General features: G+C 35.2%; 1 protein-coding gene across 7 annotated transcripts in view; it reads right to left on the reverse strand.

Moving 5' to 3' along the window:
- LOC105207629 overlaps positions 1-26,927 on the reverse strand; it is a 79,444-nt gene that overhangs the window by 6,138 nt on the left and 46,379 nt on the right. For 6 of the 7 annotated variants that reach the window (XM_039457268.1, XM_011177187.3, XM_026132354.2 and 3 more), the window contains 4 exons: positions 9,551-9,727; positions 3,354-3,504; positions 1,589-2,136; positions 329-596 (listed from right to left, as the gene is read on the reverse strand). In XM_039457268.1, the coding sequence (XP_039313202.1) occupies positions 329-596; positions 1,589-2,136; positions 3,354-3,504; positions 9,551-9,727 (1,144 nt within the window). The remainder of the gene's footprint in view (positions 1-328; positions 597-1,588; positions 2,137-3,353; positions 3,505-9,550; positions 9,728-26,927) is intronic. The other variant, XM_011177188.3, reaches the window with a different exon arrangement.

Consider the following 26,927-nt stretch of genomic DNA (forward strand, 5'->3'; position numbering starts at 1 on the left):
ATTTTTTAAAATAATAAAATCTTATTTCAATTTAATTAATCCGTTTAAATTATGAATAAGTTATAAAAACACTCTTTATTTATTAAGACGGAATATCATTATACGTCGAATTTGTTTCGCATGTAATTATATTTTGAAAGATAGTCTTTTTTATTCAATGCAATTTAATTTTAGTAAAGCTATAGAGATCATATATATTGAATTAAAAAAAAATTATTTATTGAAATTAAACAAACTTCATCAATGGAACAATATCGAATTTGCACTTCATTATTTATACGCGTAGTACGACGTGCGTCAAATTACGATCACAAGCGGGGCAATTTACCTTTACTATTTGATCCAGATTTGTGTTAAGATAGTGCAACAGACGATCCTGCGTGAAGCGTTCCGGTGAGACAAGGGGGTGGTTTAAATAAGCGGTGTGCAGCCTGTCAATGCGCATCATCATTAGAGCCGCCGATACGTAAAGAACTGCCAAGAGAGCTACCAGTATCGCTATCACCATTCCAGGCTTCAAACCGTTGGTAAAAAGAGATCCCAGCCTGTCGGATTTGCTCGGTGTAAGTGCCTTTGTTAATACTGCTGTCTCCAATCTGAAAAAAAGAGATGTAAAAATAAGCGGAATTAGTGAAAGCAATTGCGAAAGCAACTTTATCGTATCATATTTTGCAAAGCTATGAAATGAGAGAACAAACTTGATAAAATTATCTAGATATTTTCGTCATTGCGATTTCATGAAAGCAAATAAAATTTTACTTTATGTGTTTCATTATTTTTCATTATTATATGATTTAATCTCATTTTTAATAAACTTTTAATCAATTTGTTTAAAATTACTATGCAGAAATTAATTAAGTCAAACATCTTTTTTCTATTTATATTTATAAGCTGCCTTATAAAAAAAATACACCCAAATAAGGTGTATTTTTGATAGTCCGAAATGACACTCAAATTGAGTGTTAACCCTCAAGTTTATTTGAGAGTTAGCATTCAATTTGAGTGTCATTTCGGACCGCCAATGCCTAGTTGTATATTTTTTAATAAGGATGAATACAAAAATAAATAATTGTTTTCCTTAACATTATAACTATATAACTAGAATTTGTTTAAAGTCTTGAAGCTTTTTTATAGCTTGCAAAAATTTAAGTTTTGCAAAATTTTATTCTTTATTTTTAGTGAATCGCCATTTTGCTCAACATTGCGATAAATGATTTATTTGAGTTCCAACGGTAACCACTTTTGTAAAGATTAAACCTATGATCATTGATTTAAGGTCAGCGTAAAGAATGCAATCCCTAGGATAGTTTAAACAGAATTTTTTTAAATTACGCCGTATTTATAAATAATATTTCTATTTTATATTAGTATAGACTAAAAATTAAATTTTTATAAAATTGCAGAAGTAATAAACACGTATCTAAAGTACCAATACCCTAGATGTTTTCGGTTCAGAGGAAAAGATTCGTAAAAATAGCTTTTAAAGTGGTTCTTCAAACTAGAACACCGCTTTAAAAAGAAAAAGCTAAAAATTGAACAATCGCTTTTTTTTAGCACGAGAATATTTTTCTACGTGTGGGAGACTCACCTGGCGGGTGGTAAATTCGGCCTGGTGATGGCCATGGGAACGCCGTCGATCTCGGTGCAGGCGGTCGGCGATCTGGTGGCTATGAGGTTGATACCGCTCTCGGACATGCTCGACTCGTCCTCCTCGACGTTCACCTCGGAATCGTCGACCAGCAACGTGTCCGGCACGAGGAGTTTGGTGTCATCATTGTCGAGCACCGGTAACGCGTCCACCGTCGCTTGCGGCTCCATCGCCGCGTCCCAGACCTGCTTCATCAGCTTGTAGGTTGAGTCGCGCGAGAGCAGCGAGCAGAAGACGTGGCGTTCCTCTTCAGTGGCGACCGCCACCGCGTTCGGTATGATTTTCGCCGTCTTCTCCTTGCTGATCTTCAGCACCGACACCGTCGGTATCAGCAGCTTCGTCACGTAGCCGAAGACGTTGCTATAGAAAGCGAAGTAATTGGGCGTGATGTACAAGTGACCCTGCAGCAGGATGTCACCCACCAGCGCGCAGCTGTAGTAATTCAGCACGCGCTCGTCCTCTGCCACCTGATTGCGAAATTTCGAAGACTACGCATTAGGTTGGTACTGCCCTTTTACTGAGGCGGCGAGACGCACCGTGGTCTTTCTTCAAGAATAAAGTCTTTCTTCAAGAAGACTCACTCGTGCGATCTCACCAATCTTTACATAGTACTAATTGATATAAGATTGCTAATGCGATGAACTGTTGCAGAAAAGACGCAATGTGAAATAGTGATTAAAATTAACCCTTAACGATCACTGGGGGTTCGTGTGAGGGTCTCAACGAAAGTTTCGGTTAAATTTTCCCTGCGTTATTTTAGCAATCCTTTTTACTAAGTTCGAATTAAAATTTAATACAACATGAAGGTGATTCACATTTTACACTATTTGAAGAATGTTCAGCAATTGTTTTTACTTCGGCAAAACAATCAATAGTTCGCTCTCTAAATTCATTGGAGTGGAATTTCACTCTGAAAAGCGAAAACTCACTCTAAAATAGTGAAATTCTACTCCAGAAAGAATTTGGAAAGTGGGTGCGACAAACGTTCAGTCATTTTAATACTTTACTGCAGCGTGACCGTTAAAGGTTAATGTACTAGAAGAAAGCGAGATACATTAACAAAGTGTCCCAGCATCTCTTTCTAGAAACAGGCTTTATTTACCACGCTCGGGACAGCTCGTTTCAAGTTACTGTATATTCCTCGCTCAACGGCCGACAGTCGAGCGTGTGACATTTTCGCTGAGAAGATGGACTCTGTTTCAAGTTGATACGCGACACCATGTTTATCAAATATCCGTCAAACATCGAGAGGGGTTTATCTATTGCGTCACGCCTGCACTCATTAATAATTCTCACTTGTATGCCACGCAACTCTACCCTATGTAAGTCGAGTCTCAATCGGGATAAACATGAAGCTCCATAAATCCTGATGTATTTTAATAATTAATGCATTCCATTAAACACCTGAGTCTCTTGCCCCTCTGAAGTTCACCGACAGAAGTGAGGGGACGTATTTTTACACTGCGCGTAGACGAGGCGTGCATTGACGTACGTGTTTATATCCTACGTCCGGAGAAGTTAAAACATTGTCTGCCTAATAAAGATGAAGTAACTATCGCAATGCGATAATGGATTCGGTTTGAGCAAGTTACTGCATTGGCAATACAACATCTCTCGGCTCTCTTCCCTCTTAGCTCTTCCTCGTAAGTGATTTTATTATCGTGGGCTCTGAGAAAATGAATGTACCATTTAAATGTAACTCTACCTGACTGAAGTGCCTGTGGAACTTCTTCTGTCTCGCGCTGCTGGTAGACGTCGGCGACGACCTCGACGAGGATCTGCTAACCTTTGCTGGAGTTTGCGCGCCGCCAGCTGCCATCGATGGTGTACTCCTACTCAGTGGCTTCGAAAGGTGACTGAAAAGGAAAAAATAGAAATGTAAGAGGGCTTTTATTCATAGATATTGAATATTCTGCGGGAATGTGTTGCATGTCTTCAAGAAAAATGTGTCGTCTATGATGAGAGAAAAAAGAATGGCTGCAATAAATGATCATTAAAAAATAATTATGTTATTATAATTTACTCTAATTACATTTGCTATATAAAAACATTTATTTTATATTGATATTTGAATTTATCATAATTTACAATAAAATTTTTAATTGATAAAACTATAAACGCAAGATTAATGTTAGTGACATTGTAGCAGTAATAATTATAAAAATAGGAGTTGTTAGCCATAATTGTTTTACTAGGCAATTACCGTCACCAAACATTTTTCTCTCAGTACAGTGATCAAAATTGAAGACATTTGAAAAGATTAGGCATTATATAAAATAACAATCGTTGAAATAAAAATTTAAGAGCATATTTGGTAGATGTAAAAAAAATAATATAATTATTAAAACAAAATGTAAATCGTACAAACAAAATTTAAATTAAAAATTTTTTAATCATTTGTACGCTAATTACAGTTATAAATATAATTTTTGTAATAATATATATAATTATTAACATAATAATTATCGTGCCACAGAATCGTAATGCAAATACGTTTCTCTGACATACATCCTCAGCAAAATTAGATCAACTTGATCGTGCGTGAAATTTCAGTGACAAAAGATCCGTTAAAACGTATCCCTTTCTATCGACGCTCGTTCGATATATCGTTTTACATTGTTGCATTAGGAATACCTTACTTGCCTAAAGATATATTATCAGGTAAGAAGAGAAATAAAGTCTTGCTTACGAATCCTAAATTTAATATGCGTATCGCGATAACTTGGGAATTTTCCCTACAACATCCGGATGCGTCTCTCCGGAAAAAGATATCGAACATTTGACGAAAGGTCGCTGATCTCCTAGGAGACAGGACAGGATAACGTTGGATGGTATGTTGCAAGAGTTATCTTTTAATAAATTATCAGAAGCAATATTACCGAACCGACGATAGCGTTTGCATCATTTTAACACGTATTACAAAATATTTGTTTTTATATACCATCACTATGTTCGTGTGACACGCAGAACGTGTGATTAAAAATTCTTTCTCAGACGATAATTAAATGCAATAATTAATTGCGACAAACTCTGAAGGTTCAAGACACCTCGCTCTTTTAGATTAATTTGCAATTAACTTTATCTTCAGTTTAATTTGACGCTCAAGAACCGTGGAGAAATGCTAAATATGGAACTCTGAATTATCAATTAAGAAGAAAGAAAATTTCTAATTTCCGCTCGAGAAAATCGCAAGATTGCTTGAGTAATTCTTATCGTTTATTTATCTTATCCTCAGCCGGTCAAGCTTAAGAAACAGAATTTTATTACTTCTACGTCACTCCGTGAGTTTTATTGAAGTCGTACGCTGATACAAACAATAAGCAAACGAAAAAATAAACACTGCTAACTTGTTGGAGTTACGCCGTACGGGGGTTTCTTCCTTCTTGCTTTTTTTTGTAATGGCGATACTCCACAAATCGTTGCCCACCATCTCCACACGCGTCGTCATGGTTGAATTTTTTGTAGCTTTTCGTTTTTCACGTTTTAAAACTTGAAATAACCTCATCTGTGCACTCTTATCAATATGATCTGCAGCTGGTATCACTGTCATAGTTTCATGCTGAACGGTGATAAAATTCACGTATCGTAAAAAAATACGAAAGCCTTCACCTGAAAATTCCCACGGGATAAATAAAATAGTTTTACGCGACATTTTATATAATTTTGCTCCACAAAAAAAGTAATTTTTCACTGAACAAACGAAGATTATTTTCTATGCAAATTATTATTTCTTCCAAGTGTTGGAAAAAAAATGCAAGAAAATATTGAACGTTTTGCATTTATCAAGCTAATGCATCACAATCTACAAATTTCTCTCAGCTTATAAATAAAAATAGAGTTGAAATTTCAAAAACTCTGTTCATCCTCCAATTATTTACTCAATAAATATATTTGAACGAAATTGAGAATTAAAATATTAAAAATAAAATCAATAACCAAAAATTTGTACCTCAGCAATGTCTAAATCCACATATTATTCCTGAACTCGAGTACTTGAGTTCGGGGAAAATATTTGAGGATATACAAAAATGTATAAATAGCTAAATATTCTTTTCTCTGTTAAAATAAAATCGGTGGCAGCAAAATGAAATTTTTATTTCTTTTTTTCATTAGTATCCCGCGTTGCAGAAATTTGAAAACGTTCGAATGACTCAAGACGAATCACCGACCGCGCCGTTCTATTTCATCGACCGCGTAGAGCTTATCGCGCGATTTTCGCACGTAAAGACGACCCGTCCGAAGCGCGGCGTAACGCGTAACTGGTGTACGATCCCGTGGCTTAACAATCCGCTGCCGGCGGCGATGATAACACGTGGGAGACTGTGTGGAGCGGCCGTTGTGCCATCTCGCTCGATTAAGAGGCCCGCCGGAACCGAAACGAAGTATAAAAAAAAATCACATGACGATAACTGACGGATGAAATAAGCCTATTCGATAACGAGTGATGAGATAAAATTGGCAGATAGAAATTCGGGCGCGATAAGATTCGTAGAAGCCACATACAATATCGACAGGATACACATGGAATCACGAGCCTCGCGATTCTGAATAAATTCCGCGATGACATTCGCGCACGAGGTGCGGCAAGAAACAAGCAGGATTTCTTCTTCCGGCATTTTAATATTTGCGTCCGTTCGATAAGATCCGTGACGCGTTGCACGTCTCCTTGTCGTCGTACGCTTTTTGCTTGGGATTATCTTTGCACGATATAGTCCATATGTCATTGTATACAGAATGATTCTAATCTCTCTCGAGTAGCTGTTAAAATTGAACTCTGGCAATCCATTTTTTTTTTTGTAGAAACGATTATTTCTCCAAGATAAATATAGGTGAGAAACGTACGGGCTTTCTGATACAATAGATGAATATTAATGAGAATATAGCTCAGATAGAAAAAAGAATCGTAAACACATTTATCACGCAATATCTGTTTTTTTCTTTTTTTGCCAAAGAAAGATATCTCTAGAAGAAATGGATACGCGGATCTTCTCTCTAAATAAAAATTTCAAAACAACTTCGTAAACACTCAAAGAAATAATATAAATCATTATTAAAAAGATAAATAAAAAAAAAATCTTGCGTTTGGATAAAAAAATTTTGACTATGGGAAGGAAAAAGAAGAAAGACTTTTCCATTCTTTGAAGAATTTTACGAGACAGAACCTCATCACTTTTCGCCAAAGAAAATTTCTTTTAATTTCGTTTGTCAGGAAGAGTTGCAAAAGTATTGTTAAGACTGAACAACTTACAGATACACTTCGTATCGAGACGATTTCATCGCAAAAGGCAATTCCACCCGGATAATACACGCGACGCCACGCTTTGTACCGTAATAACGTTATGTACGGAGCATACGTGGAGCATGCATGGCACGGCTATTGTAAGAATGACCGCAAAACATTCCCGTACGATTGAACTGTTTCAAAACACAATTCTATTCTCGACGTGATTTAATGCTACAAGTGCCGTCTAACTCCGCGGCATTTAGCGTTAAGCATGGCGATGAGAATATCGACCTAAATCGGCGTCCAGTTTGCGAATCGCTCGTTTTTAATATCTGAGTGCGATCCGAGTTCAGTTTTGGAAATCTCATCTACCAAAAATCGATGCACTGCACTGATGCGCGATTCATAAATGTTTCATAGAAAACCAAAGTGCGTTATGTAATTAAACACACGAAGTAGCGTAGGAGTCGAAACGTGCTTCAACTCGTATTATTTTCTAAAGGTGCACACTGTTAAAAATGTCACGAAATTAAATGTACTTTTGAGTTAGACAAGCACATTAAATTTAATGTAACTGAAAAGTACATTGCGCGTGAAATTTCATGCGCATGAAATTTAGTGCACTTTTGAAATTAAACGTTTTTAACGTACCTTTTGAAATTTGCTTCTGTTACATTGCATTGATTTGAATGTACTTTTTTTTAACAGTGTAGCTAATTTGTAGTCAATTAATATGTGATCTACTTTAATTGATGTTATTTCTACATGGGATAAAAAGAACTCGTAATTGTAGTGTAATTGTTCTTTATCTATATACTTTGTAATAAAATATTAGAACAAAGTTTGCAGCGGCACAAATGTCGTTGAATAAATCTATGTAAAACCATTTAAACAAATATCCTTGAATATCGCATATAAAAAACGCTACGAGCTTTTGTTTCAATCCAATAAATTCTCGCACGAGTTCATTTAAATTTACACGAAAAAAAAAAAAAAAAAATTTACTGAAATACAAAAAATAGTTATGTTGAAGTATTTAAAATTGTATCGGATATTTAACTTGGCTGCTAGAATGTCAAAACTGCAGCAACATTATACTTGGACATTTTACATAATTATTTTGATGACCCAACATAAAATCATGTTCTGTATCTAGTTAATTTTTAGATGCATTAAAATAGTTCTTTCCGTGTAGAAAAAGAAGTTTAACAGGATGTTTATTCAAATATAAAAGAATCTCTCTAAAAATGTCCGGATTTGCCAGGAAAATTTAAAATTCTAGATAAGATTGAAAAATTTTTTAACGCACTTTAAAAATAAATTTATATAAATAAACGTAAAGAGAAGTTTAAGTTTTGAAAAAGGACTAAAAAGAAATAAATAAATAAAATATGACATATAACGATTTACGCAATGTACGGGATATGCTGAATTCAAAAGATGATTAAACGCATAACATCAATTTAGAACGATGTATTGTCTTCCATTGTTAAAAACTTTTTTATAAAAATTTACGAGTCGCACGAGAATGTACGTGAATGTGTATGCCATATTCATTGCTAATCGATTTTGCATTATCAAGAAAAAATGATCAAAGAAATTGTCAGAAAAAGGGAGATAAAATTTAAATTCGCCAATTTAAAAGTAAAATTCCAAAGATTTTTCCGAGCGCCAATAAAATCTCATAAAAAACTATTTTCAAAGATATAAAATATAAATTCCAGGTTTTCTCGGTGGTAAACACATGCTTGAAAGTCAGAAGAAAACATTGATTAATTGCATGTATTTCTAAAATTATTTTTTTAATGAGTCTTCTGTTTTAAGTCACGCCGACAAAAGAGTCGCCTGACTACGCCAACATTTATCAACGTGTGCCATAATAATATTTGAATACCATAAATAAATGTAGCTAATAGCGGCATTCGATAATTATGATGTGGCAGCTATCTCGGTAGAAATGTAGTTTTCTAGCACACAGCCAAGTCAATTAGATCGCCTTATCACGAAAGCATACGTGTCTTATTTTTTTTTTATCACAATTCCCCCCCTCCCTTCGCCCGTCCTTGTGTAATTCCCGTGCAGGTGTGACATTATCACCGTCGCTAAAAGTTTCCAAGAACTGATAACGCACACAATTTCACGCGCAAACCATCTTACTTACGGAATCAAAGTTGAAAATAATATTAATAATATTGATCATATGCGAATATATGCAAATTATTCAGGTTCTCATGAATCGCGAGCAAAATATCGCTCAACTCACAATCAGCGAAAAAGGAGTGGTATCCTGCATACTGTATGTAATTATAACCTGTTTCTCTCTCTCTCTCTCTCTCTCTCTCTCCAAAAAAATTAATTAAATATTGATATTCGTAAATAGAAATTAAATATTGAAATCCGCATACTATGTTATATAATTTATACGTCGTATCTACAATTTTTTTCGTCTGAAACAAATATTTATCTCAACATCAAGGTTCCCTCTAATTTTTAAATTTTTCATGCGTTTATAAAAAATTGTAATATTATACGTGCATTTACCAATCTCGAGATACAGTACGCGAGAAAAGTACTCAAGCGTTTCATTTCGCGCAAGAAACTCGGCTGTCATCAAGTTCACGGTCATAAATCCGTGTTAGGACCGCGACATCAAGCTTTATGACAGAGCAAGGCCTCACCTGTCGTTACATCTCAAGGCCGCGTGACTGGGGCTCCTCGGAGGTGGAGGATAGCTGGCACCTGCCACGGTGAGTTGGGAGCCACTGATCGATTGTTGGCCCCCGGCCTGCGGTGCATCGGGGGCAGCTTGCAGGGGTGTGCTAGGTGCCGAGCGTGCGCCTATGGACCCCGCAGACCTGCGAACAAAACGGAAGACGGGCAATTGAGAGAAATTGCTGGAAGAAAGGAAGAAGGGCTGAACAGCAATCTATAAAGAGTCTTTCAAGATTCCCTTTTATTTTATACTTGTCCCCATTTTTTATCTTAATCGATCATAAATTTCCCAGAAATGGCACTACGTCGATAGCACTTATGGAAAGTGCAAAATTGTAACTTTCTCGGAGAGCTATTTGTATCACTTTTCTCTCCCTGAAAAGTTGCTCGTATATCAATTAGGATGAGAGATGTCAGTTACTCAGTTATCTAATTTCGTAAATATACCTACATAACTGCAAATCAAAATTTTTAGAGAGATCTTTGCAACAATTCGTCGTAATTTAATAAGAGTTGTCCTATCGAGGTTTGAATTGGTTTTACAAAATAATAAATATAACTGATATGACTTTTTTTTATCAAAACAATTTACGCGATATAATATTTCCGATGACTGAATGTATTAATTAATGCAGGATCTGAAAACCGGTCAAATATTAACTTTTAGCTTCATTCCGCTAAAGTATAAAAGATAAAAATGTACCACCGGCTCGTCCGAGAAGGATTAATAATATCAAATATCTGATATCGAAGAGCGACTTAATAAAAAAATTATACGCGTGTGCTGATAAAAAATTTATACGTTAGTTTCATTACGTCTAAATATTATATTACACAGTAGCACAGTATTAATTAAATTGTAAAAACAAGTTTCGTTTTTCGATCGAAGCGGATTTTGATAATATTATAATATTTTCGTGTCAATTATTAAATATATTTTTCATTTCTATAAACTGCGTGCCGATATTGTAAGTCATAAAAAACAATCGCAAGTTGATTTAATAACTTGTTATTGTACATGTCGTTAAAAAAAATGTTCTTCGAAACTATATAAGATACTTATTGCAGTAAATCACCGCACACTGAGAAAAAGAAGTTGTTCAATTGACTAAACGTTTTAATTGATTAAATTTCTTTAATTAAAGTATTTATGTATTTAAATGCATAAGATACTTGAATTTTAAGCATTTACATATTTAGCTTAAATACATAAATATTTAAAATAAAGAAATTTAATCGAATTGAAAATTTTTAGTCAAGTTAACTTTTTGTTCTCAGTGCACAAATTCGAACTCTGGTTGGAGATATTTTTCGCAACAAGTTCTTTGCAGTTTCTTAAAATGTTTTATTATCAAATCTAACTATCAAATTAATTTGAAATATTATTTCTAGTTCCGTTTACGATTGCGTTTCTGATAAATATCAACATACAATTTACAGAACTGAGAAATGTATTCAATTGATATGAAAATATTATTAAATACCTAGAAGAAGAAAAAAATTATTGTCAAGTGCCGCTTCAATTGAAAAATCGCACTTCTTATTCGTGTTATTCAGATATCAATCTAACACCCAACATATTAATTATATTTACGATAAACTTAAGTGATTTCTTTCACGATATATTCATGCGTAATCAGTTTCAAGTGATCTATTTTTAAACTTTAAATTTATAAATCTCCGTATCGCCTTTGATCTCTGATTTAAATGTGGACGACGGTTATCTGCTTTCCTCAAGAGTTCATCACTTTAACACTTAGCGGAGTTGTCACAAATCAACGTACCTTGCCCTGGTGATCGGGCGAGACGAGAGGCAAAGGTTGATCAGCGCCCGGGTTTCGAACTCCATCATCGTTACGAAATGTGTTATTGTTATGTTATCTCCGGGATAATATCTGCTGTTCTCCTTGTCGGGAAGCGCGAAAAAGCGCTATCGCGCACGTTTCGCATTAAAGGTAGCGTCAACGCCGGTTACCAGTCGATCAGCAATCGACGCGAGCTCCGCAATCAATCTGCGTGATTATCAAAGACCAGGGCGTCGGCAGAACGTTGAAGTGATTCTCGGTAAAAATTGTTATCGAATATCATACGAACATCGGCGGGGTGAATCATCGATATACGTAGCTACACGTCGATTTTCCCCCAGGAACTGCGATTATTGACGTGATTGACTATTGACTTATGCACCATTAGATATACAGCCTGATAATAAGCCAGCTTTATCTGCCTTTATCCGACTTATCATTCGAATCGGGCACACGATCGTTGAAATAGCCGTAGGAGTGGGTGGCGATTAATGCATGGAAACAGATGGGAAACAGCATCGGCTGTAATATTACTGCGAGTCGAGTTTAGACGAGTCGTTGGTCGCTCGCCAACTTCGGCGATGCGGCGCGGTGCGCGAGAGGAGCGGAGGATGAAGACGGGTAACGAGATCATGCGAGGGAAAAATCGAAGAGAAAAGGAAAAGGGGGAAGCCGCCGCGCCGGGATGGGATAAAGCCAAACGGGGCGAAAAGAGACGCGGCGCGGTGACTAACGAACCAGTTTCGGTCCTCTCTTCGTGCCGCGAGAATAACCACACCTCACCACACGGGTTCAACGAGCCAGGTTGCCTTTAACAAGCGGCAACTGGCGGCGGCGGCGGCGGCGGTGGCAGCTCGCCGTGACCGCGGCGATGCACAATGAGGCGAGAGCGCGAACGAGCGAGCAAAACGCGGAAAAAGAGGGACCCTCGGCCCTCGGCGCGAAACGAAACGACCGCAGGAGGCGAGCAACGCGGGGCTCTCCGTTCAGTAGAAACCACGTTGGTATCGGCACTTCTTGAAGATCCCTCTCTTCGATCGCCGCCACTTAGCGCCCATCGACTGCGCGATCAGCCTCGCGAGAAAGATGACGCTCATCTCGAAGCGGCGATTTCTTCGCGAAGGGAGAACCGAGTGTTCGCCACGTGAGAACGATCGGTACCGATCCAGCGGTCCGATCCTCTCGTCGTCAAGTTTAGGGGAATCTGATGAAGATGCGAACGGAAAAATTGCGAAGCCGAGATGCAAGATACCAAGTGGAGGAGTTGATGAGGAATGAGAACTACGCGCGAGTCAGCTACTCCACGGGCCAGCCGGGGGATGATATCAGACTGGTCGCGGTTGGACGTGCTAGAAGCTTCCTACCCATCGCCGACCTGGCGACCTTTTTCATAATTGACAAATCCGCGACGTACACCTGTCTATGTAAGGTTCTATAGCTCGCGCTCTAGAGCACTTGAGCGGTACGCTGCACAGTCGGATCGAATATCGTGTACGTTAATGAGTACGCGAGGACGCAAAATTGATGCTAGAGTAGATCGAAGTTCGACGACGGCAAATCGCTTACGCTATCAACGTCGCGATAACGTTATGCGTTGCAATATGCATTTGTTAAGAACGCAGAATGTAGGCACGCACTGTAGCCGAGGCAGGCATCAGCAATATTGTATATAAAATGTTGGAAGAAATTAATTTATATAATATTTAGAAATTATTTTATATAGCGTAAAATTTAAATAATGTTAATAAAGAGAAATAATTAATAACAAAAATGAAAGTTATTTCATATAATATTTGTAAATTGGGCAAATAATTGTATAGTATATATGTGAATTACACGCAGTTGTGCAATATACGTACAAAAATAATCTAAATGTGTTCCATTTTGCATGAGTAATGAGAGAGCAGCAAACATTATTGTAATTAAGATTATGTAAAGCGCAAAAAAAAAGGGTACGTGAAACTTCACACCGGTTTGCGTCACTTCGGATATCCGTAACATCGTTCCGGCAAATTGATGCACGCGGAAAAACACAGACACACAGACACACAAACACATACGCGAAACTTTGCTAAATCGAGAGGAAGTGCAAAATATTTCGCCATCAAGAGCACTAGTATCTCCGGACTGGAAAAGAATATATATATATGCGCTCTCGTTGTCAGGTCGCATTCTCTGGCAGTCTTCCAAAAGGTCGAAATGCTCTTTCTCTCGCGCTGAACATCAATAAGGGAGAGAAACAAGAATCGTAACGGTATTAGCGCGTTTTCAAGTTCCCTCCACGGTCTAAAATCGAACGCCAGCAGCAGCGAGAAACCGATCAAGCCTATTACCAGAAGTACGAATTCAATTCAGTGAATTCAATTTCGATTCGTTTTCGAAGTTTCTTAGATTCGAAAACGAATCGAAATTGAATCCAGTATGTTTCGAAAAATCGAGAATTTCAAATCATCGATAATTGGATCTCGAATCAATCGCTTATCATGATCATCTACATTTTCCATGCGATCAATCTTATCAGCGCGTATCAATTCTTGTACTTGATTATTTGTCAATTCCTAAAACTGTTTTATCATTTCTAAATCTTCCAAATTATATTTAAATATTTGCGTACGAGACAATCGTTCAAATTCAATTCGAATCAAAGAGATAAAAAAATTTCAAATTCAATTTGATTCGATAATTGCTTGATTTGAACACCTCTACCTATTACTCTCATTAAACCACACCAGTAATGATTATTTGAAAATACAGTAAGTTGAGCAAAGATATATACGTCGAAAAATTATATATGTAACTATTTAACTTTTACTATACACTTTTACTTTTATTTTTTTTTGTCAAAATAAATGAATATAAAAAGATAAAAGTATTAAAGTATTAAAAAATATAAAGGTATAAATTAATCAGTATTAAAGACGGATAATTTTGTGTTGCGGGAATAGCGATAAATCAATCGGCTCGCCCATACTCTAATTGAAAGCAAACACGTCCATGAAATTAATTGACTTATTAATCTCCTAAGTCACGAGATACGCGATTGATCGCCGCTTACTTTAGCGTAATGGCACGTGCGCGACTCCGACGACATGCCGGTCTCCGGGAAATGCAATAGTAACTATTATCTTATACCATGCAGTCACGGGCATAACACAGAATTTGATTAGAAACCCGCTCTGTCTCTCCCTCCCGGTGAACGCGATATCAATAAAGACGATGCTCACCGACGCACAGTGTCGTGGCGTCCTGCATTATTGAGATGCGCCAGGTGTTCGCCGATTGCGCAAAGTCTTTCTTGAAGGCCGTAAAAAGACGTCACGCGACATGACACTCGTACAAAGTTCTATAGTAGATCCGGAAGAAAATTCTCAGAGTTACATCCTGTGCCAGGACACTGCGTAACTCGGTGCGACAAACGGAAAGGTTTCTAGAGAAAATCGATTCACGAGACACTCGGCTACGAACGCAAAAATATAACGATGATATCCATCTTAGAGTGCTATTCATATTTTCCTGACGTTAATACCACTGTAAAAATTAAAAATTGCTTACACTTTTTTAATGGTTATTTATGGGTACAAGTGATAGAATAAATGAACTAACATTATTTTAATATAAAATAGATTTTAACATTTAACAATGTTATTAAATGTTACTGTAATCCGTTAAGTCTCAGAAAACTACAATCTTTTTTTTTTGTTTTAAATCTTAATTCAAGCTCTAATCAAAATTATTAAACCTGAAAGAAAATATAAACAGAAAAAGTTACACTGTCACAACTGTAGGTGAATATATTACCCAGGCAAGCTTGGGATTACAGTAAAGAACGTAGTTTAAATCTGACACTGTTTATAAGTATAAATATTAAAAAATTGGAAAATAGGTTAAAATAGGTGGAAAAATTCTTGGCTAACGCTGATGTATAAATATTTGTACTAATCTCTAAAAATTCACCCACAGTAGCACTTTAGGGTTCAATATTTTGTTAAAAACGAAATAAGCATTTAAGAAACTCTTTGAAAGCATACGATTATATATACGTCTATAATCCTTATTTTAACAAATAATAAAAATATTAAACTCACATTCAAATATGGAATAAATAATTGATAATGATGGAATCAATAAATTAATTAATTTATTCGATTTGATTATTGTCAACAGCTTAGACGATACTTTGAACTTGTTCGAGTTAGATATTATTAAAGCTCGAATAAATATTGATAAACGTCTTCCAGAATTGGCGTATAATCTTTGCAGATAATTTTCGACATGCGAGACAATGATTGTGACGAATCGAGATAATGATAAAAAAAGACTTTATTTCGATATCACACAAATTATCAAAAATATATAAATAAGTAGATGATGCATATATTTTCTTGATGACGAATGTATTTGCATACTTATTGTTTTAATACAATCGAACAGGCCATCGATTTCTCGGAGATGTGAGCTTTAACGCCTACCTATTATACAAGAAAATCCTGCACGTGGCACGTGTCTTTCAAAAGCGTTTTCTAATAGAAACGTATGCAATTTATATTCACGATAGGGAAAATTGTTAGAGAATATGTGAGAGAATACTAAAATAGCAACTAATTTTTATTTATCATACACACACGCAGAAGTGAGCTCGTAAATCATAAATCAAAGTTAACGATTTTTTTTACGAAAAATTCAAAAGATTTCTCGCATATTTGAATCGAAAAGATGCATGTACAGATGCATCTAAAAAAAAAAAGATGCAACTTAAGTAGATACGTACGTTTCTAAAAATTTGTAAAATTCCCGATAAATGTAATGAGACTTAACATTTATGACGCTTGCGACATTTAACGAAAACACGTTAACGCACGTGTCTGAATGAAATACATGTGTAAGTGAATAGTGCTCCAAAGTTACTCAATTTCGAACGCCGGCGAGCGATTTGCATTTCGTTCATGTAACAAATTTATTCGAGAGAACCGTTACCGATAACCGATTTATCTATTTTGCAAACACATGGTAATCGATGAATGTTATCGGCGATGGGCACGTATTGAATAGCGGTATTTAACTTTACTTCATTTAACTTTCAAAAAACATAATTATAATATGAATCGGCTGTATAGTTAAAAATATAGTTATGCAAGAAACGTCAAACCCACATGAAGTCCGTTTCGAGAAAAATGCAAATAATATTTCATGTGATTTAAAAATGTAGGTAAAAACTGTTTTATTAAGTGTAGGTGTACAGTAAGCTTGAACCTTTTTTTATTTAATGTAAAAAAAAGCATGAATACCCGCTGATTACAATAATTTAAAAATTATAATTTTGTGAGTTGGACGTTTGTTGAATAACTATGACCAACATTAATATTCTCTTTTACGAATTTATTTATAAAAGATAACTATTCCGGTTATAGAACTATCTACGGGATGCAAACGGAATTGTATTTAGATAAAATTTTCAATTTTTCAAGGAGAATCGTACTTGAAAAAGTTCAATTTAAATTCCGCTGTTACATTAAAAACATTATAGGATAAGAAAACTCCGAACGGCGTTTGCGCAAGTATGCTTTTTTTATATACAGTTTGCAAAAAACCCAGTTTACGTAATGAAGTGAATACGATCGCGTGATGCGAAGCGATTAGTCATTGTCCCAAGTTCGCAAAACGCACGTGTAGCCTCTTCCTACGTCGAGCGAACTTCCATATATATGTACGTACTCGCATCCTTGTTCAAGGGCTTCAGAAAGTTATTCGGTCATCACCAATGATCGAGAGGTACGTGCGTTTCCCATTTATTAGCTGATTATGTTTCCTTATTCCGGGAAACTTGTTAACATAATAATATTGATATTGACCGATATCAACTTTCACTATGGAGCTCTAATGCCTTATTACATTATAATAAAGGTGACGTTTTCGTAGGAACTAACAGTAATTGAGAAATTCGAGCCATAAAATCATTAATTTAATTAATACATGTATTATATTCAATTAAAATGTGTAATTATATATTATGTGTGATATTTGTACAGATTTTTAATTAAAAACATTCATAGATTGAAATAAATGTATAATTGTTATTCGTATAAAAATATAAATGCATAAAATTTCTCGCGAAAAATTTCAAATTCTTAATTATTTCTCTTACCAATAAAAAAATCTAGATTCGTAATTTATAAAATTTGTATTTTTATTTATATCCAACTGAAAATAAAATTAGGATTGTGATAAACAAAGTTATAATAATTGTAATAAAGAAACAAAATATGCGCGTATCTGAAATTTAAGAAAATTACAACTTCCTATGATCGCGCTTATTTTATCGTTTGATCAACCAATTTTGCTTGAAAGTTAAATTTAATTCAATTTTGAGTTTTTTTTTTCAAAACCAGAAAACCTAAAAGGAGACTTAAAAATCTCAAATAATGTTTTATTTATTTTATACATTTATACATGAGCCAAATGCAAACAACTCGAAGAAACAAGATTTCATCGTCGCTTCTGAAGACATTATGGAAGCAACGGATCGACCGATTATGCGAGTATTGTCAGTTCGTGGTATTGTCTTCCTCCGAAAGAAAAAAAAAACCAAATCATCCCAAAAAAACATCCTCCACGTGTCACGAGAGAGTGTCTCTTGACTAACAATAAGTAATTTGCATCAGAAGGTCAAGGCATCCTCGCCATAAAATTACCAAGTTGAATGGAATTACCCTATGTGATCCATGATCTACGATAATGCGACAGATCCTCGTGATAAACTTCATTCAAAAAACACGAAAGGAGCATGTATCTCCAAATAAAATTTCATCCTTTTTCTTAGCAAATATTCTAATGAACTACTATCGTTAAACGTTGGAAAAATAATTGAATTTGAATCGAAAGTTAAGGATGTATGAGTCACATCTTAAATCATTACCAAAAATATAAAAATTTCATAGAATATTCTAGTATTACGTTTGAATATCCGTAAAATTTGAGCCCAATTCACTTTTTGATTTAAAAGTTATTTAATTTTTTGTTTACTCTTGATTTTTTTGTAAAATCGCGTTTTGCAATACTTATTTGATGGGAAAATAGCATTACCAATTAAATCAAAATTTTTACTTTATGTCTAATAAACCTAGAGAAGTCTTCAGTTTTTAAATTTCGATAACTTTTAGCTCGTATAGTCAAAACATCCTTAAGTCGCTTCTTTATTGTCTCTTGTTATTTTCTTAAAATTATTTCAAACTTACGTATTCTGAAAGAAATGAACAAAAATTACAAACTGTTAATTTAATTATTTTGATATATTGTACTCTCATATTGTACTGCATGTTCCTAATGAGTGTGCTCAACATAGTTTGTCTATTTCTAGACTTTATTGTCGTCATTAAATGCTTTGACAACAGAAATTCTAATCCAATATCAAATGATAATCAGGCAGAGTAAATTGCCCTAATAATAGCTCGTTTTATTAAATATTGGATCAAAATCGATTCATCACAAATTAACGTACATTTCATCAACTACCTTGCTGATTCAAATTACCAATTAATAAATCATATATAACCATACGTTCATTGTAGCATAAAATAATAATAAAAGGTATATACCCAAGTGATCAAACTTCATTTAGGATATTATTGAAAGAAACATTATAGGAAGATTGTAAATTTCGATTTGTCGTAATGCTTCCTTATCGTGACAAAGCTGGAACATTATTACGTTAACGTTAACCGTATTTCCTATTTCAGACTCTCATTACGTTTATCGAACACGCGAATATTTTTTTTTCTCTCGTGCCCGCGCCAACGAATCCGTAAAATTAACGTGGCTGCTTGCAGTACCATAATTCGATTTACGCAAATAATATCGCGTGTATAAATGCTAATGCAGGCCCAAGATGAAATTGCCACCGTGACGCATTTGCGCGGAACACAGGACTCCAGCGTTTACGGTGCACGCAAAGTACACGCGATAAACTAGATGTTGCGAAAGTCTCCCTATTAATAGTACGTGCATGTGTATCGATCTGGGAGGGGGATACACTTTCAAGGAAGCTCGGCGAATCAATCTCGGCGCAGAGTGATCACCTATTAACGATCCTTGAATATTCGACAGCACAGTCTCGAATCTGATCCCGCGAACGTTTTTAGCTGTGTAAGAAACCCTATCGCGCGCATATGCGATGTATTTGATGCACTCGTACAAATGAGAGGCATTATCTAATGGATGTAAAAACGCAATATCGACTCGGTGTCTTCAAAAATAGATTTAGGAGACCGCTATTCCGCGAACAAATATCCCGATAACACGCGAGTGATTCGATCCTCACGCTCGAAGAGAATCTCCTCTGTAATTTTTTTTTTTTTTAAGCAGGAATTGAAACCGCAGTTTTGCATAATTCAGATGTCGCCCTGTCCGGCATTGATTGTAAAGGTTAATAATAACGCGTGATCAATTCGCGACACGCTATATATGGTTTGGTAATAATAACGTTCGTGGCAATATCTGATTTGATAAAACGGTGTTTTATAACGGTGTTTTATAACGCGTTTCACAATTTTAGCAACTTGGTTTTTCTGGAGCACTGTAATATTTGAATAATATTTGTGATAATCACAAAAAATTGTAATAATTATATCTATATTAATTATAATAAATTTATATTAATAAAATTTATCTTCTCCCTCTCTCTTTCTCTCTCTTTTTCTTCCCTCAATCTCGCAGTGCACCAATAAACCTGAACAAATTCAACATATAAAAGGGTTGAATGCTGAGAAAACTGAACTGAAAGATACGACAAGAGGAACGTACTTGCGACCCAATTATAATCTGCCATTCAATATTTGGAGTGGAGCGCAGATCGTGGCTCCGATTTGCTACGCAATTCCAATAAAGCATGTAATATCCCGGAGAGCAAACGGGTAGTTACCCTTATATCGGCAGGTTCTCAAAGAACAATATATATACATAGGAATATTAGTTTCATCGGTCAATCCTACGCAAGTCGTTAAAGGATAAAAGACAGAGATATGTTAAAGGTCCCCCATTGACCTCTTCCATCAACTTCTCGAACGCAGATGCGATTTCCGCCTTAATAAAGTACTAACATTAACTTTGTATACGTAGTACAAATATTACATGTAATACATTAATATATATAATATATTAATGTGCATATATATTATATACATAAACAAAATTTAAAAAAACAACGTTAATTACATAGAAAATTATTAAGACAATAAACTAATATCTAAGATAATAGAAAATTTCGATTAATTAAAAAAAAATTGTCTTTCTATTGTAAATGAGAACACAAGTATTTATTGATTAATTATATGAAAACATACGTATACAAAAATCGTGTTTTATACGCACGTGGCAGACAACACGTTCGAGTATCATCGTGTTATCAAACGGTCATTTCTATCATTCCATATATTTCCATAAAATAATGGTAATTGATCTGACAATTGCCAGCGCCATTTCACACGGCGATAAAAGTAAATATATCCGCTATACATGTGTAAGGCGTGTCTATACTCGACCTCCATAAACCGCTCGATACTTCAACTTAAAATTTTAAAGAACGAGTGTCCTTACACGTGCTCATCCTCTCGACATCTTCACTTTTTTTTCATTACTTTGCACTATTCGTTTCTTCGCCTTTTGTCCCAATTAGCTCTCATTTAACCATCTTTTAAATGCATCTTGTCAAAGTATTACAATCAATAGCCTCGTGTTACCAAGATGAGTTAATAGTCTCCGAGATCCTTGAATATAATTATATTACTTTTATATATACTCATTATTAGTTATATTTTTATTACATATTATTTATATTTTTAATTTACGACATTAATTAATATTTGAAATCATTTTCATCCATTTCACAAAGCCTTGAAGTGCTAATAAAATCACGTCCTCGAACATATGCGTAAAGTCTTGGCAGACCTCTCGACAAACTTGTCAAATGAGGAAAAATAAACAAAAGGTAACTGAGAGATGAAGTGATCGCAAAACATCGTGGCGTTCGACAGAAAGGTACATTAAAATAAAGAGGTCATGGCACAGTCAGAGTTGCCACGAGGCAGAAAGTTTCGCGACGGATGCAGAAAACGCATTAAAACCCGTCGGTCACAGATTAGATTGTTAGTTGAACTAACATTACGTTCGAAAGGCTTTTCGGTCGTTCGAACGGCCTTGCAAGAAAAAATATACGTCAAATCTTTTTTAAATACAATTCGTAGCTAAATGCCGTTTTATCTGTTTACAAATCTTATAAATTTGAAAGATAATTTGAAAAAATTTTCTATTCCTTAGAATTCCTTGAAAAATTTTTTATTCCTTAGAAAATTACGTAAAAATGTAATATGGGGAACAGGTATGCTTTAGGAGATTGATACATGTACACTATATACAGCAACTTTCTTCTAAATTCACCAGCGTTATATAAAGCATCATCTCGTATATACTAACAAAAAATTATGAGTGCTAAATTCTGCAGACGGGCTGTCTCTCGTGACGTGTTCCAATAAAGAAAACAGGATTGGTAAATTTGCGTATGAAGTTATATGTATTGTATTATATGTCTTTTTTTCGCCTTTATAACATAAAAAACTACTTCCATATGTATAGCTTCGAATACTTTTTTGTCATATTTATCATTAAATAATAAGAACTCGAGGCGTTTAAAATACCGTAGCACATCAATGACGTAGCAAATAACATGTTGTCAAGTTCGAAATTACACGTCAGAGACGACTTTTCATCTCCACGAGAACCATAATTTATTTTTTATTAAAGTGTTAGTCTATTAATAAGTTACAAATAAAAAATAATAATTTCAATAAACATAGCTTGAACTCGTTAGAAATTATTTTTTCAAATTGCCATACGTGAGATGTATATTCGCTCGGTATTCCGCAATAAATTATTTTCGGATCTCTATCTTCATGATTTATACAAAACTATATGAGCAAACAATTAAACTCTATTTGAATCACCAATTTGCATTTGGCCATGCCACGCCAATTTTATGCGAAACACAATTTCCCCGGTAGACAAAACGGCATATTGCGTGCCTTCCTTCACAATACAGCAAATATCTATTTTAGACGGACAGATATTGCCAAATGCAATGGCACGAAATTCTACCAAATATTCCAAATTCTTTATTAATGATTATTAGTATGCCAGTCATATGCGGAAATAAATTAAGTCACCCTTCTATGTAGACGTTATTAAAATTTGAAGTTAAAATTGATATGACGTTAATAAAAATAAAGATTCTTTTTTTTTACTGCACGTGTATTATTCGACCAGCGCTGTGATCAGGATAAAACGTGATCTAATTAATTTTGGATCTCTAATTAAGTTGAAAATCAAAAGTAATATTATTTTATATCACGAGCATGAACAAAACCAAATTAAATTTCCACGATCGAGTATAAATAATTTTGTTTTTGACACCATGCAAAAAGAAAACAAAAGATTTAAATTTTGATAAAACATGAAAAAACATATAACGTGCATGCTACTATTACAAAATGAAACATATAAATCAAAGTATTGAAATTGGAACTAAAAAACCCTTTCCAAGATTTGACATTCAACTATCGAAAAAAGTAAGAGATTAAAACATACAAATGTAGATACATTATCGCAATTCATAAGTATGCAAAATATGCAGAAATGTTTTCAATTGAATATAAAAGGTTTCTATAAAAGGTTTCTTCGCGAGGCTCTCATTTGCATTTAAACAAAGCGACTTGCGAGTTTCATCACCGAGTTAAAATAATCGTTCAATTGTAATGAGTGATAAAACAATTATTAATTTATGGACGTGAATTTATAGGTGTGAATCACTAACTTTGCTGGAAATGTATTTATAGGTCAGACTGAATCTGATTTCTCGGTGCCGCATAATTATTGTGTAATATTACTGCGGAGAGATTGAGTCATCATATTTAGTTTTGTCAATGCGATTTCGCAGCTGTCTGTTCGCCTAGCCATACTGCGTGTGAGAAATTAATTCCCACCTTTGTTAACGATAAAGCCACGAATGGCACAAGTGTTAATATTGAGTTGTGGCAACTTGCTTAAACGAAAGTTACCTCCGATAATAGTCTAAAGTTTACTTTTAATTATCTCGCAGTTAAGGCTACCTTAAATTAACTCTCGCTGATAAAGCTTGGGATAAATTAAAAAATTCACTAGTTAAATTCAAAGTTATCGGTACCTTTTTGATGAAGAATTTGCTCTTTAACGGTAAAGTGTTCTACGAAACTTTAATTACTTGCTTAGTACTGTGCTATTTTATAGAACAAATTATAGAACAAATTATAGAACAATTATTACTAATATAAAGTAAAAATCTTTTAATATAGTCTTTCTCTGCAATAATTAAAAATATATATCTATCAAATCGTAAAATAGATCGTTAGATTCTAACGACAGTCTTCTACAAATTCCCTCTTTTTTTTTAAATACTCAAATCATTCAAACAATGTAACGATTATTTACAATTGTACTCATGCACCGAGAAGAAAAGTCAAAATATTCAGAAGCAATTGTTACGCGTGACGTTCCCTTCGATATTTATTAGTTACAAAAAAAATGTGATAAAATATACATTTCTGCAAATGCATATATTTCATCTTTTTTATTAATTGATTTATTTGCTAGGAATAAGTTTTCACGTATCTTTTTCTCAATGCAGCCACAATGCAAAAGTAAATAAGATAATTGTAGTAAACAAGACGAGCGCGCGATTTTAATAGATCTCCAAGAGGCTATCAACGTCTTTTCCTACGATGACCTCTTAATTCCGACGGGGCCGCGACGGACCGCCGACGCGCGTTGTGAATGAAGCGATCTGGAGAGTGCGGAAGTTACGGCGATCGCGGTATACGGCACGACGACGACGGCCGGCTGAATAACAGAGCGAGCCACGTGAACGCACAGTGAAGACGAGCCGGCGACGGCAGCTGCTACTGCGCCCGCGAACGAGCGAGGCCCGAGACACCGCGCCGCGCCGCCGGTTCCGCGAGGTCGTCGTTCTACGAGTCGCGAGGAGCTTAGCGGTATTCCTCTCTCTTCCGTGCGTCCCGGGACCAGCGCTGCCGCTGCCGCTGTCGTCGCCGCCCCTGCCGTGGACGCGGCCACTGTTGATTGACCCTAGAAACCCACGGACGCAACATCGCGTATGATGACCCCGATGAAAAATTTGTCATCAACATTGCGGCGAGCTTCGCGAATCTCCTCGGAAATTGAAACGGAATAAAAGAGGGAGAGGAGAGAAAGAGAGAAAGAGTGATACCGTATGCAAAAAAACAGGCGTAATCAATTTTCTCAATGAACATTGAACATAACGCGCAATGGATACGAATAAAACGTAAGACACAAATGTGTCCCCCTCCCACCCTTGTACAAGATACAACGTCATTCATTATTTATCTATATTGTTCATTGAGGAACTTGAAGTATAAAATTTTAATTTCTATTCCTAAACGTATGTAATACTCTTCTATTATATGCAGGACCTAAAGAAAAAAAATATCTTGGTATTTAAATTACGAAAGACAATTAAAGAGAACAAAACAAAGCATTATTTATGCAAAAATAGATATTGATTATTTATGATATAGAACTGATTACATATGATTATATATTTATATATATAGATTATTTATAGAACTGAAGAGTAATAAAATTGGACAAAGCAAATAAGCATTGATGTCTATCTCGCATAAGGAGATTTATTAAGATGATGTCGACCTCTTTCTGAAATAAGTTGTTAATTCGCAATTGTACATTGTACAAGGAAGAAACAATTTTTTTTACCGAAGTATTTAAATCTCTAATTAGGTGTAAATTTGAAAATAATTTTGTTGGGCCATCAAAATAATTTATGAGGGCGACGCTCAAACTGGTTGATAAGCGTCAAAATTTTTTAGAGCATTATCGTCGTGTGCTTAAACGCTCTACATAATTATTGTAATGGCCTAGCAAAATTATTTGCAGATCTAAACTGAATTTGTAAATACTCTAGCAAAACCGTTCTTTCCATGTGCATACACATGGAAAAATCGAATTCTCTTGGAATTAGAACTAGAATTCTTTCTTAGAATTTATCCTCAAAATTATGACAATCATGGACAACGTGGATTTCGAAGAATTTCACTATACTTTTATTTGATTAAATTTTACTAAAATTCTTCAAAGTTCACGTTGTCCTACGACCATAATTTTAAGGGTAAAACAAGAAAAAATTCTGTATATAAATATCGTTAATGTTATACATTTCTGCATATTATTACATGATTATAAATATATAATTTCAAAAATATAAATGTCTTTATAAATTTCATTAATTGCGTAATAAAAATACATTTAATGTTGCTTATAATCGATACTTTCCGAGTGTGTAGTGACGATGTTCGGCTGAATAAAAGTATCGTCGCTGTCGTATTTCATATAATCGTTAATGAAGATACCACGCTCAACTGGTATCGCCGACTGCCACGTAACCATAACGGGTCCAGTCGAAACCGTTCTACGTCTTAAAGCTGCCCGTTCGCTATTTTGGGTTACGACCGGCGCAAGATTCGATCGTTCGTAAAACGCGAGTGTCCCGATCATCAATGGTATCTAGCACAATTTGAAATAAAATGTGTTCCAAAGTGAAGTGAGGTACAAAAAAAAAGGAACTAGTAGTACTTCGCGTGGATATACGAGACTATAAAAGCAACTCGAAACGGAATCGTTAAATATTAAAAGTTTCGCACTAATTAGTTTCCGACTAGAACATAGTAAATGGGAAACTGTTTAAAGTTTCAAGCGCAGTGGAATTTTTTCGAGCTTGATCATCAGAAGCGTCTCTAACATGAAAGGTAAATGAGAAATTAAAGAAACTACCGGTGCAATAATCGGTGCAGTTCGTCGCACATGCGACGTTCTAAGAAATATAAGAAGCGGAAGATACGAATGTATAATTAGTTTCTTGCGGCACACACGATGAAAAGACCGACATTTATAACCACTCACGATTGGATCAATTGTACCAATTAGAAGATTAGGAGATTGATGCAACGCTAGCTCGTCGTGTCATTATTCGACATGTTGACGATTCGACGCACAGCAGCGAACTATTCTGCCTTTCGGATCACGTCGAAAATGAGAAACGCTCATTTCTTCGTGTTATTCGCACAGCGAAATTACGCCGGTGAGTCCGCAGCTTTTCACTAGAACAACTGGCTGCAACGTTATTATTTTTCCTCGTTTCCTGCGATTAATTAGGAACTTGCGAATCTGTTTTTACTCACGATCATGTAACGTCGCAATATGCGTCACGCGAGATTTTTTTTTGCCGATCGTCAACATGTATAAACGTATGTACACATTCATCTTTATCGTAAATCTCCTCGTGTTATTTTTGAACGCGTTTAGGAATAATTTAAATTCTGGCAAGATCTTTTAATTGAATAGTCTCCTTGACATTTAAAATGGAAATTATTATATAACACCGGAAGAGAAGGTAAGGTTTGCTTCA

Source organism: Solenopsis invicta, chromosome 14 (genome assembly GCF_016802725.1).
Source record: "Solenopsis invicta isolate M01_SB chromosome 14, UNIL_Sinv_3.0, whole genome shotgun sequence".
Classification (NCBI taxonomy): domain Eukaryota; kingdom Metazoa; phylum Arthropoda; class Insecta; order Hymenoptera; family Formicidae; genus Solenopsis; species Solenopsis invicta.